Below are 18,895 nucleotides of genomic sequence, written 5' to 3' on the forward strand. Positions count from 1 at the left end.
CACAAAGCCAAGACAGCTACCAGAACAAAGAATGATCCGACCTGGCTGTCACCAGTGCTGAGGTTAAGATCCCTAAGATAGAGGAAAAGTTGTCATTTAAAAAATCATGCAGCTGCAACATCAAGAAAAGCCTCATGGCAAAGTGAAAATACATGAGCTCAAGAAAGTTTGCTTCTGTAGAGAACCTTGAACATTACCCGCACTGTGTTGAACGCTGGCCTGCCAAAACATGTATCTCTCCAGAAGTGAACATGACCTTATTTGGAGAACAGATCTTTTCAAATCCAATTGAGATTCTCAAGGTGAGATCATTCTAGGTTACCTAGTTGGGCCTAAATTCACTGACAAGAGTCCCTAGAAAGGCAAGGGAGATTTGAGACCCTCTGAGGCACAGGGGAGGTGAGAGGCAGACACTGGAGTTATGTACTGACCACCGCACCATTTCCCGGAAACACCAGGAGCTGGAGAATGAGGAAAGACCCTTCTAGAGCTGCTGACTTGGCGGACACCTCAGTTTCAGACACTGGAATCCAGAATGTGAGAGAATAAAAGTCTGTTGTTTTAAGCCACTAAATTTGCGGTTGTTATAGCAGCCCTAGGAAACCACACATTACCCAAAGGATAATATGTTCAGACTTAACTTTTGTCCTTTGTAATGGAAAGGACTGCCTGGTTTAAATGAGACTTCCAAATGAGTGTTTTGAGATCTGTATTTATAAGCCAAGTATGCTTCTTCTGATCTAAAACGACTCCCTTAAGCAATGGTAACATTTATTTTAAATGGAAGAAAAACACACTTGGTACATGCATCAGACTCAGCACTCCGAAGATAAACCCTTCTTCTCAGAGGGTAGACAAACTTCAGGCAGCAAAATCCCTAAGTATCAGGAGTCTCAAAATGAGTGTACACTGGCATTCAGATGTGTTTTGAAAGTTTTAAATGTGAGCACCAGACAGAAGTACAATCATTTTAACCAAGCCCTTAGGACTGTCTTCGTGACAAGTGATAAAAACTCAACTCCAACTAGTTTAAGCCAAAAAGAAAAGTTTTAAAATATTTAGTAACTGGAAAAAACATGAGGAAAAAGGCACAGACTAGCCCAGGGATTCAAAGTATGCTATAAAAATGCAAGAGTGTTGATTCTAACTAATATATAGCAAGGAGTTTTAAAACCAGATTTTAAAATTTGGCCCTTTTTTTCTTCTTCATGAATCTATTTAAAATGATCAGCTTTTGCTGAATAAGGCCTCTGTAGGGTCTTATTCTTGAGCAAATTTTCACATGGACCAAGATAGCTACAAGTAGCCTACAATTCACTTCATCCTTTGGGTTCAAAATTGAAAAGAAAAGAGCTGAGCCCTGTGTCTCTCAGTGCATATTTCTAAGTCCTTAAAAGCTACTAAGGAGCCGAAACCGGTTTGGCTCAGTGGTAGAGCATAGGTCTGCGGACTGAAAGGTCCCAGGTTCGATTCCGGTCAGGGGCATATACATTGGTTGTGGGCACATCCCCAGTAGGGGGCGTGCAAGAGGCAGCTGGTCGATGTTTCTCTCTCATCGACATTTCTAACTTTCTATTCCTCTCTCTTCCTCTCTATAAAAAAATCAATAAAATATATTTAAAAAATAAATAAATAAATAAATAAATAAATAAATAAATAAAAGCTACTAAGGAGATACCCTTGGATGAGATACTATAATTAGGCTTCCTCAGTCACTGGCCTGCCTAAAAATACAAGAAATAAATGTTATCTGTGTTAGTTTCCTGAAGCTGCTTTAATAAAACTATCATAAATTTGATGACTTAAATCAAGATAATCTTATCCGCTCATAGTTCTGGAAGCCAGCATTCAGAAATCAAAATCCTTGGAATAAAATCAAGGTGTCAGCAAAGACACACTCCCTCCCTAGGCTCCAAGGGAGAATTCTTCCTTATTTCTTCCAGTTGATGGTGGCTTCTGTATTCCTTGGTTTGTGGATACATCAACCCAATCTTCAAGACGAGTTTACCTGATCCATTTTCACATGATTTTATCCTGTGTATGTGCATGTCAAGACTCCCTTGGTCTCCATCTTGTGATGACATTTGTGACTTCATTTGGGGCTCACCCAAATCATCAAAGATAACCTCCCATCTCAAGAGTCTTAATTTCATCATATAAGGTGACATTCATAGATATCATTTGGGGGATAGGGGCTGCTAATTTCAATCTACTACACAATGCCACTGGCATTTCCTCCAGAATCACAGAGAAATTGAGTCCTGGCAGTCCTAGAAAGACAGTAAACAAGCAAGACAGTGACGAAGCCCCTTACAGGCTAAAGGAGAGCCGTTGATTGTCTAGGTACAATGAAGTCAGTACACATTAGAAAGGTCGCATAAGCCAAACTGAATCTCATACCTGCATTATCCTCATGGTGGAACTCAGAAACTGATAGTGAGGGAAAAGAGTGTTTTATTTCATGCTCATTCTCATTGTCATGTCCACTTGTGCTTGGGAACTTGGCTAACCCATGGTTGACTCACAGAGCAGATCTGCCATGATTGTCAAGATGGGTCCCATATCAGAGGCATCAACACCACATTCAGACAAACCAGTGCTTTAGGCATTCACACAGAAGCTGATGCTCTAAATTTGAGAAGTCTGAAGTTCAAATGCTAGTCTAGCAGGGAACGGGGTCAATGGTGAAAAAGAAGATATGTATCTATTCTTTCAGCATTTCTTCCCTAACTCCTATTAGCCCCAAGTGAGGAGAGAGGGACCTCCTCAACAAACTGTAATTATTACATGGCAAGAAGTTTTAAAACCAGGTTTTAAAATTTGGTCCTTTTCATCCTTCATAAATCTATTTAAATTGATTTGCTTTGCTGACACTAAAAATAATGCAGATAATTTAGGAAACTATAATAAAAAGGAAAATCCATACCACCCATCACATAGAGATGACCACTGGCAAAGTTACTTACTTCAAATACTAGATTTAACTTAATTATATAAAAAAAAAAAAAAGAAAGAGAACTTAAGGTCAAGTTGAAGGACTACTTGAAATTCATATTTTTTCTTCAGACATATGAAACCTTAAAAGTTACCTAAAAGTTATCACTAAAAATTTTTTTAAAGAATTGAACATAAGGTCATTAATGTTGTTGTTTAATTTTTAACTACATGTTTCTTTATAAGGCTACAAGTCAAGCATAAATATGTAGAATTAAAGGTTACATTTCCAGGTAGCAAAACTTAGATCAGCTATTCGAGAAGAATGATAAGAAACAAATTAAAAATAATCCTTAACAATTACTTTAAAAAGATTATTAAATCATTTACATAATATTTTGAAAAGGAACAAATGGTAAAATCTACACTTGCTCATGACTACACTAACATGACTCACAGAAGGGAGAAGATGAGTATTAATCCAGCAAAATATCCCATTCATAAGAGACAAATCACTTGTTAGGGAGAAACATAATTTTATCATGAACATATTAAAGTCCTTATGTTCCATCCAAATTTGATGCTTTTGCTTTCTTGTACTTAAAATTATCCCAAGTTTGTTTTATATTTGGAGCACCATTTTCTTGTATGATTATTCCTTATCATGTAGAATTTCTACTTCTATTTTTGATCATGTTAATCTTTATATAATTAACCACTTTCTAGTTGTTAACCTTATAAGTTGAAAAAAAATTTCCTTCGTAAAAGCATTATTTAAAACTCCTAATTTATTTTTGCATAATCTTTGATGAACCACATATATATATATATATATATATATATATATATATATATATATATAGCTTCATATTTTTATTTCCATGAATTGTTCCTGTTATTTCTTTTCCATGGCATCCTTCACGTGCGTTGTAGATATAATATCACTTTTATATTGTTTTTTTAAATTATACATGTCCTTAATTTATAAAGAAATCTATAGGACTTCATACAGAAAACTAAAGTAAGCCTTCTATGTATGGCATATATTTTGTTTGTTCAAAGTAAGAACTTTCAACTCTTTGGTCAGTTTTGGCATTTATCTCTGAATGTCTACACAATTTGGAGGTGACTGGGAGGAGTGAAAGCAGGAACTGAGCTGAGTCCGGGCTGAGGTGCAGTCTGGAGTTGAATACACTTCTGTTCCATCTCTGCTTCTAGGACATGCCGTGTAGTACTTCAATCAGGAACCTGGTAAGTATTTTGCTCCTCAGTCCTCTGTACTAGCTTAGCTCTTTAGCTCCATGACCTTTTCACCATCAGTTTAGAAAACATCTTCATGGAGAAGACTACCCATATGTTTGAAGCCCATTCAATCTTTAATTTGTGACTAGACCTTTGTATGACTGCCAAAATATCAGCTTGTTTCTCTTTCTCTGAGCAGCAGCCATCACTGGAGGCTCAGCCTCTAGCTAAACCCAAAGCAGTTTTATCTTCTCTCCCATTTCACTTGTTCTTGTGGGCTTATGACATTTAAAATTCTCCTTCTGTCCTCAAAATGTGTCAGGAAAAAGCTGAGGTAATCGGGAGTGTGTGTGTTCAATATTCCTTTTTAAAAAATTTTTTTTTACTTTTTTACAGAAAACCTACAATATATTCTGAAATTTCACTGGATATTTTAAATTTATTTAATGTCATACTATATTCATTAAAATATTCCCCTTTCAGCTGAAGTAATTAATTTTGCTTGTTATCTGGCTGCTAACACCAGGTTTTGGATTGTATGTTTCTCCTGTTCTTCTATTGTCTCAAATGTTCAAATAAAGGATGTTTTCTATCCTTAAAAAAAAGTGTTCAAATGAGGGTATATATAAGATTCCATTTCTAGTACTCATGTTTTTCTTTTTATATGACATTGTCATTTAAATGCTATGTTTTTTATATACGTAGAATTCGTATATGAATTCTCTTCACCCTCTTGAACCAGAAACTAATGGCTATACTTTAAGACTACTTTTGATTTCATTGTTCCTTTATTCAAAGAATTTAAATTTTTACAGCAAAAGACTTTGAGTGGTCTTTGGAATGCAATTATTAACACAATTTCATACCTAGTTATGCTTATTTTCTTGCTAAATAGACTACTTCTAATAGTAAACATAGTAGACAACTTGCCTGTGTACTTTCTAGAGAACATGGAAAAAATAATTGCGTATCCCCAAAAATTGAAAATGAACACTTCAAGAATTTCACTGTTCAGTCAATCCATATAAAATCATAACAGAGATAGCATCTTATTATTTTCAAGAGGCTAGTCCAAGACCAGTAGAACTAATGTAAACAAATTAAAGGCTGTGACATAATGAAGAAGGAATAATATATAAACTCTAGGTTAGCTACAAGAGAATAGCAAAAGGAGAGTTTGAAAGGCATATATTAAACAAGGGAAGTACCCATCACGGTGGTACCCACGGTTATTCTACCCAACTCCATCACAGTTAGTGAATAAATTCAGGAAGACAAATGATTTATATGTTAAAGAATCATCAAATAAAGAATTTTAGTTAATTCATTCTAGAGAATGGTAGGCCAATGTGACTCACATTTTTTCATTTGTATTTCTCCCTTGCCATTCATTTTCACTTGGTCCCTAGCTAATTAGGAGACTCAAGCCCCCAGAATACATAATCTCACCAAACAAGAAAACCATTACTTATATTTGAAACAGAGGATTTTCCTGGTACATTGGTATATCTATCAGTGTCAGCATTATGGATAAGGTGCACAAATAAAGAAAAGGAAAACAGGGCTGAGAATTCTAAGCATGCCCATCATTCAACAGTTATGTCAGGTTCTGGGGCCACTTCTGAAATAGAAGGAGAAATGCTTTTGAGATAAATGAAATCGACCCCTCCATTTATCTAGCAGCCTATGATTGTCAGACAGTGTTTGCTATTATCTTACAGAAATTTCCTGATCTGGTGTCATGAAACCAAATGATACACATGACTAAGAAAAATATTCATGCATCTTCAATTTAGTTTTTGAGGCTACAAGTGAAGCATAAATTCAGATATGGATATGTAGAAGTATTAAAAACTAAGTACAGCACAACAGAATATATTCAATAATCAAACATGTATTACTTTTTTTCTCCCCAAAGACATAAAAATGTTTCACTTATTCAGTGCTTGGGAATAGTCAGGATCTAGAACATCAGGACAAGCCTATGTAAAATATTAGTCATGCACATAATAATGGTGCTCTGGTGCTCTCCTCAACTCTCCTTACAGAATGATGCACCTTCCTCTGGTTGCTACCATTGCTGGGTGATACTGGCTCAAGGCTCTGCCCTTCTCTGGAGAATTGCTCTTAGCTGGTCAAGAGATTATGTCACCATATCCTCCAAATTCAAAAATCTTTAGCTTTTCCAAGGAAGACTATATCAAGGAAAAATTGGGTATATATGATCCCCTTGCCTAAAGGTAATCAAATGAGATTCTAGTCACACTCCAGAGTGCCCTCGGCATTAGGCAGATGCTGGACTCCAAATGAGAGCAAACCCTTGCTTCTTTCCTTTCTCTGCTGTACCCACCATTCCACACTCCCTGAGAATGTGCTCTCAACAAAACACAAACACAGGGATCCCCATTTCAGACTTGCGGAAACCTTGACCTAAAACCCAGATATTGTATTATGTTATGAATTAACAATTCTAGTCACCAAGAGCCAGTCATCAACCATTGGCCATGTGGTGGTCAATACAGATGAGTATAATAAAGGAGCATATTGGGTAGAGATTAGAGCCTTTCGCATGAACCCAACATACACAGGTGCAAAGCCTAGCTTTTCAATATATCAGCTCTGGGATCTTGGATAAATCAACTCCTCTTCTATAAAATATTGGAAATAATACCTATCCCTTAGTGCTGCTGAGAAAACAAGAATGAGATGATGCATGAGAATAGCTGAATACAGAAAAAGGGCACTGGAAATGCTGTCTGCTATTACTATTGTTGAGTCATCATTATTTTATGACAAATTAGGTCATTAAAGTTACATCAAATAAGCATACAGCCAAGTTTCCAATTATAGGGTAAGTTTCCCTTAAAGAAGAAATACAGGAGCATTTAAGCAACGACAGAAGAAAGAGTAAGTGGAAGGATGGTGCACATTAAGATTTTAATGCTGAAAGGAACCTCAGGGATAATTCCTGATTCTCCTTCTCCAAAAAGCATCATGGAGAAAATTGAGGTCTAAAGAGGTTAAGTGGTTTGTTCAAAGTATCCCCACTTTGTTATTTACAGAAATGTTAGAAGCATAAATAAATCTATTTGTGTGTAGCAGGAAATTAGAATGGCTGGGATGGCTGGGTGTGGGGAGCCTGGGAGAGAACAGGGAACAGCTACGTGCATCCCTCGGGGGGTAAGTCTTGTTTTTCCCAGTGCTGTCTAGGACAAAATGCTCATGCTTGCCATTACCTAACTGGCAGAGTTTTACGCCTGGGTACACAGATGAACTACACTTCCCAGCCCCATTTGCCTTGGCTAAGGCCATGTGACTAAGTTATGGTCAACTGAAATTTGGGCAAAAGTGAGGTGTGCCACTTCCTGGCATGGCCAATATAGATCTCCTTGGCATGGTCCTCCACACTTTCCTCCATGCTGCCCATAGAAATGTGGGCTGAAGATGGAGAACAATAAAGACCATCCTGGGCCCTTGATGACAGCATGGAAAGCACCCTGACCCAGTACACGGGACTGTCACACACGTGAGGACTAAGGTTCCTGCATGTGTGTTTAGCCACTGACAGTGCAAGGTTCTGTTATCAGCAGTTAATTCAACTTGACAAAAACTCTCTGAAATTAATAAAATCTTAGTCTATATAAAATGTACATGAGTAACTTCAATTCCTCCAGGAAGTTATGAGAAAAGGAAGGGAAATATGACTGAATAAATGGGTAGGTAAAACAGCTTTTGGCAGATATAAGAGACAAGAATCTGGGGCGAAATATTACACTCTCTCAGGTTCCCAACCTATGGGTTACACTCTAGAAGAAGTCCATGAAATTATTGCACAAGGAGTCTAAATGAACACATTGACATAACACTGTCTAAAAAAAAAGCAAAATCAGAGTTACACTGCATTATATTGAGTTCACTCGTCCATTCAGGAAACACTCATTGAAAACGTACACTGTACTAAGTACCGTAACAGGTGACAAACTTCTCCTTAAAGGGTCAAATAGTAGATATTTTAGGCTGTGTGGGTCACAGTCTCTGTTACAACCGGTCAGCCCCACTAATGTAGCAGCCACAGACAACATAGAAAGGAATGGTCTGTCTATGTTCCAATAAACTTTAACTATGATGATATCCAGTGGGCGATATACAAAGAAAAGAGTGGCTATATTCCAGTAAAAATTAATTGAGATGCAGGCTCTCATTTGCAGACCCCTCAAAGGTTTTAATAAAGATTATCTCTGCCGAAGCCGGTTTGGCTCAGTGGTAGAGCGTCAGTCTGCGGACTGAGGGGTCCCAGGTTCGATTCTGGTCAAGGGCATGTACATTGGTTGGCGCATCCCCGGTGTTGCGAGAGGCAGCTGGGTGACGTTTCTCTCTCATCGACGTTTCTGGCTCTCTATCTCTCTCCCTTCCTCTCTGTAAAAAATCAATAAAATATATATTTTTTAAAAAGATTATCTCTAAGATTCCTTCTACTTCTACACTATAATTTTAAGAATATATTTAATAAATAAAGTAGAAATTAAATAAAAATTAGAATCATGGTTTTTGAGGACTACAGGGGAGTCAAGTCTCCTCTTGTTCAATATGAATATAAAGCTTGATTTTAAAAATAAATTAATGTGATTATCTCATTTGAATCCTTATTCTAAATTATTCATTAATACATCATTCTTGAAACTATACAGATGAATTGCAACAGAGGGGAGTTATTTCATATTGTTCTGACCTATTAGAGAGAGTATTGGTATTATAAATTGATTCAATTTGTTTTAAATTTAATTTCATATTAATAAAAGAAATCAATTTAAACTCAAGGCTTCCAGCAGCTTCTTTAGAAATGGCCACTAAGGATTCATACATGTGTTTGGTTAAATATATGAAGAAATCTAAAGGGGAAAATTTTTTAAACCCAAAACGAATCTTATAAATTTAATCAAATAACAGTAACACCACCAACTGGAAGAGTTGCTTCTTCAAAACATGTGGAAGCTGAAGTTGTAATTGCTTTAACCTGGGTGTTTGAACCTTGACACCCCTCGCATGCAGAGCCAGGACATTCCTAGTTGAACACAGAGGGGCTTCCCTGTACATGACAAGGTTTTTGGCAATGTCCTCCACCCCCAGTTTTCTACCCACTAAATGCCAGTGGCAGCCTCCCCTACATGGGGTGACAACCAGATGTTTCCAATGGGTTAAATAGCTCCTAGGTGAGAAACACTGGTTTAGAAATTGAAACTCAATTCCACAAGCCCAAACATACAGGAAACAAAGGTAACACCTATGTCAACTTTCCAGAGACTTCTCTACTGATATTGACCAGGTAGAGATTTAACAGTTTTCATTTTAGAAGCCATAGAGAGGCAGGTGGCAAATTGAAACACAGATTTCCATTTTTCTGCTTACTCCTGCAGTTGTAAGTGAGAAACAGGCTGTGAATTTCTTTTCTCTCAGTAACAAAACAATATAGAAATGGATTTTGAGCTATTTCCCTGAGGAACTTTTGGAGGAGAGCGAGGTTAAATGAGCTGCCGTCCCTCTGTATTCTCAGGAGGCTGTGCAAGAGTGAATACGTGGGGCCATACAGGGTACAATCCCAGATGGGCAAATGGGAATCAATCTGGAGACCAGCTGCATTTTTATATTTCTCAAAAAGCTTTGTTCTTGCAAAATAACTACTGTGATCAAGGCAAGAAGAAAAGTGATACTGAAGAGTTGAAGCTGTTATTATGACAAGGAGGAGAGACACATAACAGTAAACTGCCACAACTTCTATCAGGATGCCTGAAAATGATTGGTTTCCAAGATGTGATGGCTCCAATTCAGCACCAGGCCAGCTGCAAGGGAATTTCCTTCATAAATGATATCACATTAATATTTTATTCCCTCCTCTTGGTTGATGAAAATCAGGTTTTATTTATTGAAATTAAAAGTGACTCTTAGATGGTACTTCACTGTTTTGATTTGCATCTCTCAGATGATTAGTGACTTTGAGCACATTTTCATATGTCTTTTGGCTCTCTGTATGTCCTCTTCCAAAGAGTGTCTATTTAGGTCCATTGCCCATTTTATGATTGGATTGTTTATCTTCCTTTCGTTAAGTTTTATGTGTTCCCTGTAAATTTTGGAGATGAAACCCTTATCAGAAATAACATTGGCAAAAATGTTCTCACATGCAGTTGGCTTTTTTGTTTTGTCGATGATTTCTTTTGCTGTGTAGAAGATTTTTATTTTGATAAAGTCCCATTTGTTTATTTTCTCCTTAGGAGCTGTATTGGTAAAGATATTGCTACAACAAATGTCTGCTATTTTGGTGTCTATAGTTTCTTCTAAGGTTTTTATGGTTTCCCATCTTACTTTTAAGTCCTTCATCTATTTTAAGTTTATTTTAGTGTATGGTGTAAGTTAGTGGTCTAGTTTAATTTTTTTTGCAAGTTATTTGTCCAATTTCCCCAATACTTTTTATTGAAGAGACTGTCTTGAATCCATTGTATGCTTTTGTCTCTTTTGTCAAATATTAATTGAGCATAATGGCTTGTGTTGGTTTCTGGGTTCTCTGTTCTGTTCCACAGGCCTATATGTCTGTTCTTGTGCCAGTACCAGGCAGTTTTGAGAACAGTGGCTTTGTAGTATAGCTTGATATCTGGTATTGTAATCCTTCCAACATTCTTCTTCTTTCTCAGATTTCTGCAGCTATTCAGGGTCCTTTTTTTATTACAGATGAATTTTTGTAGAATTTGTCTAGGTCTTTGAAGTATGCCATTGATATTTTAATAGGGACTGCATTGAATTTATTGATTGCTTTGGGTAGTATGGTCATTTTAATGATGTTGATTCTATCAATCCATGAACATAGTATATTCTTCCATTTGTTCATGTTTTCCTCTATCTCCTTTTTCAAAAATGAGGTACCATCTCACACCTGCCAGAATGGCTATCATCAACAAATCAACAAATCAACAAATGACAAATGCTGGAGAGGATGCAGAGAAAAAGGAACCCTCCTTCACTGCTGGTGGGAATGCAGATTGGTACAGCTACTGTGGAAAATAGTATGGTTGCCCTAACAGGTTTGGCTCAGTGGATAAAGCATTGGCCTGCGGACTCAAGCATCCCAGGTTCGATTCTGGTCAAGGGCATGTACCTTGATTGTGGGCATATCCCTAATAGGAGGTGTGCAGGAGGCAGCCAATCGATGTTTCTCTCTCATAGATGTTTCTGACCCTCTATCCCTATCCCTTCCTCGATGTAAAAAGTCATTAAAATATATAATTTTTTTTAAAAAAAAGTATGGTGTTTCCTCAAAAAATTAAAAATGGAACTGCCATTTGATCCAGTAATACTACTTCTAGAAATATATCCCAAGAATCAGAAAGGATATATGCACTCCCATGCTCATAGCAGCACAGCTTACAATAGCTAACTGTCCTGTGGGGTGAGAATGTGCACAGCTGTGTTTTAGGGTGCCTATTTCAGCACATATTTCTCACTGCTCTAGTATCTCGGCTGTAAAACTTCCCTTCTCTTCATTTTAGGGACAAAAATATGAAATTCACCCACACTCTGCTAATGGTAAGTTAAAAAAGATAAAGAAAGAATGAACATGTTGCTAAACATCATGGGTTTAAAGGGATGAAAACTTTCACAGACATTTGTTTTGAGTCTACCACCTGTCAGGTCACCTAACCTAGCAGCCTGCTCTAATCTAATACTGAGGAGACAGAGAAGCACAATGCCCCTCAAGCACACATTGTAAATGTCAATGGGAGGCAGTAGGCTCTAGTCAGAAGTAAGGGCTCAGAGCTCGTAAAAGGCATCCAAGGGCCATCAGCCAAAAGAGACTCAGATGGGTTACAAAAGAGGAGACAGCTAACGTGAGACTCAGACGGGCCATCTTTTCCTAGAATGAGAAGAGGGTGGGGTCAACATGTTTTCAGGACTACAAGAGCAAGTTCTTAAAGTTGGGAAGTATCCTGCAGTTTGAGACGTTTTAAGCAGCATAGAGGCAAGGTGAAAATGTCCCTTGGTGGTGCAGGTGACAGGGACAGGCAAGAACACTGCAATGCTGGGCAGAGAGGGACTAGATCAAACAAAGCTTGTCTGGCATTAAAAAAAAAGGGGGGGGGGGGGCTGTCACTGATTCTCAATTCTGATGCTCTCCAATTGCCCATTGCTTGTTCTTCCTGGACTCAGTTTGCTCATTTTCCCATTTTTAATGAAAAAGTTCTATATTTTTTTAGAGTGAAGGAAAGAGAAAAATATTAGCCTGAGATATCCAAAACAATCCAGATGCTCCCTGGCAGAAAATAACATTTTTAAAACACAACCAAAGGCATCCAAGTAATAAACTCATCTGTTACACATGATCTAGAATTGCACTGTACAACTGGGTTGCACTTAGCCAGACTGAGCCTGCAAATGTTGGATAGTCCAAATAGGAATATGCTCTGAGAGTAACACACATCAGAGTTCGAAGACTTAATAAAACAAAAAGAAAAAGGGGATATAATATCTCAATTTCTCCTAATGTCATAGGTGCATGTTGAAATGATGGTTTTGATATAATGATTTCAGTAAAATATACTATTAAAAATAATTTCCTTGCCGGAACGGGTTTGACTCAATGGTGGAGTGTAGGTCTGTGCCCGGTTTTGATTCTGGTCAGGGGCATGTACATTGGTTTCGGGCACATCCCCAGTAGGGGGTGTGCAAGAGGCAGCTGGTCCATGTTTCTCTCTCATCGACGTTTCTAGCTCTCTATCTCTCTCTTTTCCTCTCTGTAAAAAAATCAATAAATTTAAAAATTTATAATTTCCCCTACATACTTGTATGTTCAATGTGACCACCACCAGATAATCTTAAATTAGCAATGAGACTCACATGATATTTCTACTGGACAGAGTTCTTTTTAACACCAGTTCATTCCTTTCTTCATCGGTGTGCCTACTCTTTCTTTTCAGCCTTGGAAATAATCATGTGAACTAAACTAAAATATTCATAGAAATCAACAAGACAACTTTATTGGAGACATCTAAGAAAAAAAAACAGTCTGATGGGAAGAACTTCCATCTTTATCCCTCTCCACAGTAAGTAGTCAGGAGGCTATCAAGAAGCATACACAATCAAAAATGTGAAAGGAAAGTTGTGTGATATGCAACAATATTATTAAGATTGAGTGATATCTGACACCTGTTATCAGGGCTGTGTTGTCAAGGCAACCATTGAGAAAGCCCCTGTCTTCTTGCTTGGCTCTGTATCATAGATTCTCATCTCTGTCTGGGTGGTGATGCTGATGGATTTTCCATACTTCAATACAGTTCAGTTCCATCAATATTCTAGACCCGACTCCCACCACAGGCAGTCAGGATAATGGGAAGCAAGGATGGAAAAAGGAGTTTCCCTTTCTCCACAATCATATCATACATGGAATAATGGCAAGTGCATTTTCCAATGTTTGACATCTATTTTGAAATAACATCAAGAAAAAATACAAGAAAAGGGCAATAGACTCTCACACACTATTCACCCAGACTTTTAGATTTCCCCCTATTAACTTTTTTTATTTTCATTCATAGTATACATTTTGAATCAATACCCCTATTAACTTTTAATCGCATTTGTTTTATCAGTCTTTCTGCCGATTATGTGTGTATTATATATAATACATACACATTGTAATTTTTAAAATCATTGCAGAAAAGTTGCAGAAATGATATTTTTTACCCTCTACTAATCTTAGTAGGTTTTCTTTTTCAAAGAATAAGCACATTCTCCTATATAACCACATTGCAGGTATCAAAATCAATAAATCAATATTAATACATTCCTACTATCCTATCTAAAGACTTTAACATTTTGGCAGTTGTCTCAGTAGTATTCTTTATAGCACAAATATCCTTTTTTCTGTTACAAGATGTAATTTGGATCAAGTGTTTCATTTGATTATCAGGTCAATTTTTTCTCCTTTGTGATGGAATAAGTCTTCATTCTTTTCAAGCCTTTCATGACGTGGTGATTTTTGAAAAATAGAAGCAAGCATTTTGTAGAATTCTCCCCTCAGTTTCAGTTTGTGTGATGGTTCCTTATAGTGAAATTGGTTAAAAATTTTGGTAATATTATGGAAATCTTGCTGTGTCATTCTCAGTGCACTGAATCAGGTGGTTTATACTAGCTCTTTGTCCCATTACAGCGAAGGTACCTTCAACTAAGTGGTTAAGGTGAGATTGACCAGGTTTTTTACTATCAAGTCACAAGTTTTCCTTTTATAATTAATAAGTATTTTATAGGTGAATATTTTAAGAATATAGAAATATCATGGTGATCATCAAACTCTTACCCATTAACTTTAGCATTCATTTTGGCAGTTTACAGTAAGGAAGGGCAGCCCCTTCTGCCTCAGTTGGTAATTTTTTCACTTATTTTTTTATTAGCTATATTCATGGATTCATATTTTATTCAATCTGTTATAATCTGATACCATCATTATTAATTTTAGCAATCAACTTGCCTCAGAGTTCCTCCATAAATCCTGTTAAGCTGGCCCTTAGTTCCTTTTGACACACCCTACTCATTCTCTGAATACATCCTTAATTCCTAGAACAACAAAATCTTCCAGGTTTATCAGACTCTCATAACCTGGGCCCTGGAACCAGCTACTTTGATTAAAAAAAAAAAAAAAAATCTTAGTTTATTTCAGCGGAGAATGAGATTAGGAAATCAAGTCGTGTGTATTCAGTGTGTTCATCAATTCTTTCTAGACCCTCTAAACCAAGAGAGCTAATCCATGAATACGCTAGTACACATACATATCTGCCTATCCTACTTTAAAAAATATATATATATAAATATATATATATATATATATTTTTTTTTTTTTTAAGAGAGAAAGAGCGAGAGAAACATCAATGATGAGAGAATCATTGATCAGCTGCCTTCTGCATGTCCCATGCTGGGAATCAAGCACATGCCCTGTCTGTGGGAATCAGCAGTTACTTCTAGGTTTATAGGTCTATTCTCAATCACTGAGCCAAACTGGCCAGGCTGCACATCCTACTTAGACACACAATATGCCAGATAATATACTATACCATGAGGATCACAATGAGCATAATATGCAGTTCCTATCTACTGAAAAGTCTACATTTTCTAGTAAAAGATTATTTAAAAATCAGAACTTTAAAACCCTAACTGCTGACCATTCTGAGCTATTGTTAATATGTTATAATTTTATCAACCAATACATTCATTTAAAGACTAGTTATAAACTAAATTGCAGTGGAAAGACAATTCATTGGCCAGTGCAATGAAACAATTAGGATAATAATGTAATGCTTATTATCAGTTAGCATTTGTTTAAAAAGCACTGTGCCTTATCTCTTGTGCATGCTTTACTTCGTTTAATCTTGGCGGTGACAGTATGGGGGAGGGAGTGTTTTGTGGTCATTTCACAGATGACGAAACCCACCAGTGCTGGGAGTCATGGAGCTAGACCAACAAATCTATCACCTTCAAAGCCCTTGCGTTTTACCAATATTAGCTTTGCTGTGGGGCTGGCTTATTTCAGCACTGATAATTAAAGTTTCCTGCATGTCCATTAACACCAGCATCACAAAGAAAAGCAAATGATAGAAACATCTTTCCAATAACTTCATAGACCTCCATTACATGAGAGTTGCATTAAAAAATGTTGAGGAACCGTTTCCAAATTACACAGAGCCAGAATCTTGGCATGTCCACAGGGAGTTCTAGAGCCCTGTTGAAGGTGACATCTATGGCTTAACCCTCCTTCCTCCAAGGAGACCCTGGTCATCAGACATGTCTAAAAGACAGGAGGGGAACTGGGCCTTGGTGGTTCAGCTCTAACAATAAAATAAATACTCCATGCAGATGTAAGAGTCACATGTTCCTTCTTGAAACCATGAACACAGATGTAGGTAAATTGTGATTTTATGTATCATCACTTATCTACCGTATTTTTCGGACCATAACACGCTCCGGACCATAAGACGCACCAGTTTTTAGAGAAGGGAAATGAAGAAAAAAAGATTCTGAAACAAATAGTGTCCTAAAATATTTTATGTGCATTAAAACCCAACATCACAGTCATAAACACATGTAATCAACCCTGTAAAGTAAACAGCAGCATTTAGAACCATTTTAGAGCCAGGCAAGCACACAGAGACCACACAGAGCCGGGCAAGTAAAAAAACTTTTTTTAAAAAGTATATGTGTAGGCTATATTTGGACCATAAGACGCAGGGACTTTTTCCCCCCACTTCTGAGGGGAAAAAAGTGCGTCTTATGGTCCGAAAAATACGGTAATTCTTTCCTATATGTAGTTTTCAACACATATGTTCATAGTTATTTCATTATAAAGAGGAAACAATGATCTTTTTAAGATGGTTGTTTTTTTATGAGCATATGATGGCTGAAAGCATCAAACTATTATACATAACCAATGATTATTCCAAAGGAAGCAGAACAGGGCAACTCCAGACACTGAGGAAGTGTCATTTGAATTATCTATCATGTGAAGAAGAGACAGTCAGATGGTGCCCCTGAAAGGAAGAGGCGCTCACAGCGGAAGAAAGGGGCAACTGTGAATCAAAGCAGGTGGTGCCTCATATGAAGCAGGGCAGCCAGGAGCCCTGTGGCCTGACCTCCGGATGCAATGCCTCCCTGCGCGGCACTGATTAATACCTTCACACACATCTGTCTTCATGCCCTCGGACAGGGAGCTAATTGGGATGGAAAAGGCAAGCTTGAGGAAAATAAAGTGCACCTACCTGGATCAGAGACAAATCGTCGAGCTGTAACCTGAAGAGGTAGTTTCTGCAAAATATAAAAAAAGTTTTATTTTTAATAAGTCCAAAATACAACAGTTTATAAAAATCAAAAGAACAAAGAAATTTTTTAAAAATCTTCATGAATATTGGCTTCCAAAGCATCCTCCTGCTAAGAACACATGTAGCACAGTTTTCACTGGACCTCGGAGCTCAAAACGGAATTCAGTAATGCGACAACCAACATTTAAGATAGGTGAGAGCCAAAACCGGGTTCGCTCGGTAGATAGAGCATCAGCCTGTGGACTGAAAGGTCCCAGGTTCGATTCCGGTCAAGGGCATGTACCTTGGTTGCGGCCACATCCCCAGTAAGAGGTGTGCAGGAGGCAGTTGATTGATGTTTTTCTCTCTCATCGATGTTTCTAACTCTCTATCCCTCTCTCTTCCTCTCTATAAAAAATCAATAAAATAAAAAAATAAAAATATATAGGTGAGAAAGTTAAGGCACAAGGTGTGTGTGTGTGTGTGTGTGTGAAAGAGAGTGAGAGAGAGAGAGAGAGAGAGAGAGAGAGAGAGAGAGAGAGAGAGAGAGAGAGAGAAACTTAGCTAAGTCTACATTACTATTGGCTCTCTTGATCTATGTGAAAGGGACAAAAGGATATGGGCATTGGATTCTGAAACTAAAGATGATAGAAAACCATTCTTTATGAGTCTTCATTCTTACAGGTCACCTACATTCACTGGGCTTTATCATTAAAATGTGTCTAGGTTTTGAATTCACCAATGCTCTGAGTATTAGAGTGATCTGTCTTGTTAGATGGAGTTAGTGCATCATAAGTTTAGAAGCATTAACTGTGTCCAGCATCAAGGGCTTGAAAGAGTCAGCCCTATCTTCCCAAGTGTGAAACAGGAAATCAGAGAGAAGGAAACTATCAGCTTTCAACAGTGAAGAGGGAGAACAGTGAAATAAATATGCAATCGAGGCTAGCAGAGCATGAGATGGGGTTTGGGGGGAGCGGGTGGTTTGGGTCACATTAGGTTTTGCATTAGACTTTGGACCCTAGTGCTGTGGCTTTTAGAAAGAACAGATGGGCCTCTCTGTGAGATGTCTCAGCCTCTAACTCAAATCATGGAGAAACTGCACGCAGATGAGAAGCTGGAGTGCAGGAGCGGCACTCAGGGGATGCGTAGAGGAGAAAGTCTGCCCAGGTGCAGACAATAAAGCCGGGAGAATTTGGCATATACTGTAGTAAAGAATGCAGGGTGGTGGGGAGGAGTCCCAGTGAAACTGAGGTTAAGTTATAATGGGTTAGTCCAAGATTATATATATTTAAAAAATAACCAAATTTTCCCAACACCACTAAGAAAGAATTGTAGATTACTTTAACTATCTGGGGAGATGAGTAGATGTCAGAAGCAGAAATGATGTCCCAGTAGAAATAGAAGGGACAGCTAGGCCAAAGGCAAAGCCTACGGTGTGGCTAGAGATGGGGAGGACAATTCAGTAGGGAGCTGACATCCAATGGCATGAGTGCACACACTGCTTGAGGAAGGAACAGGACTAAGACCCCTTTCAGGGGGGTCTCATGCATCCCAGGGATCGGCCCCCGGGCACTCAGATATCTCACAATTTGTCCCCCGCCATGGGGACACTGCCTTCCTGCACTCAGTGAAAACTGTCTCCTCCAACCACTACAAAGGCCTCTTTGCCACCTTCTTTGTGTCCCTCCAACTTAACCTCTGAAAATAACCCTGGGCACATGCCCCAAAGCCATCTGGGAAAAACGTCTCCTCACTTGCTTACCGTTGACTCCTACCCCACTATGAAGAACAGATTATTGCATCAGAGCCTGCCTATTTATTTATTTATTTAATATCTATTTATTTATTTTTATTGTTTTCAGAGAGGGAGAGAGGCAGAGAGAAACATCAATGAT

At 37.8% G+C, this 18,895-nt stretch overlaps 1 protein-coding gene and 1 long non-coding RNA gene across 5 annotated transcripts in view; one reads left to right on the top strand and one right to left on the bottom strand.

Moving 5' to 3' along the window:
- Positions 1 to 18,895, bottom strand: part of SEMA5A (semaphorin 5A) — a 368,047-nt gene that overhangs the window by 152,960 nt on the left and 196,192 nt on the right. For all 4 annotated transcript variants that reach the window (XM_036409220.2, XM_036409216.2, XM_045571872.1 and 1 more), the window contains one exon: positions 16,962 to 17,007. In XM_036409220.2, the coding sequence (XP_036265113.1) occupies positions 16,962 to 17,007 (46 nt within the window). The remainder of the gene's footprint in view (positions 1 to 16,961; positions 17,008 to 18,895) is intronic.
- Positions 82 to 17,355, top strand: LOC118702812. The gene is made up of 3 exons (XR_004982851.2): positions 82 to 91; positions 8,265 to 8,269; positions 17,220 to 17,355. It is a non-coding gene; the product is annotated as an uncharacterized LOC118702812 (long non-coding RNA).

This window comes from Pipistrellus kuhlii, unplaced genomic scaffold (assembly GCF_014108245.1).
Source record: "Pipistrellus kuhlii isolate mPipKuh1 unplaced genomic scaffold, mPipKuh1.p scaffold_m20_p_4, whole genome shotgun sequence".
In the NCBI taxonomy this organism is placed as follows: Eukaryota; Metazoa; Chordata; class Mammalia; order Chiroptera; family Vespertilionidae; genus Pipistrellus; species Pipistrellus kuhlii.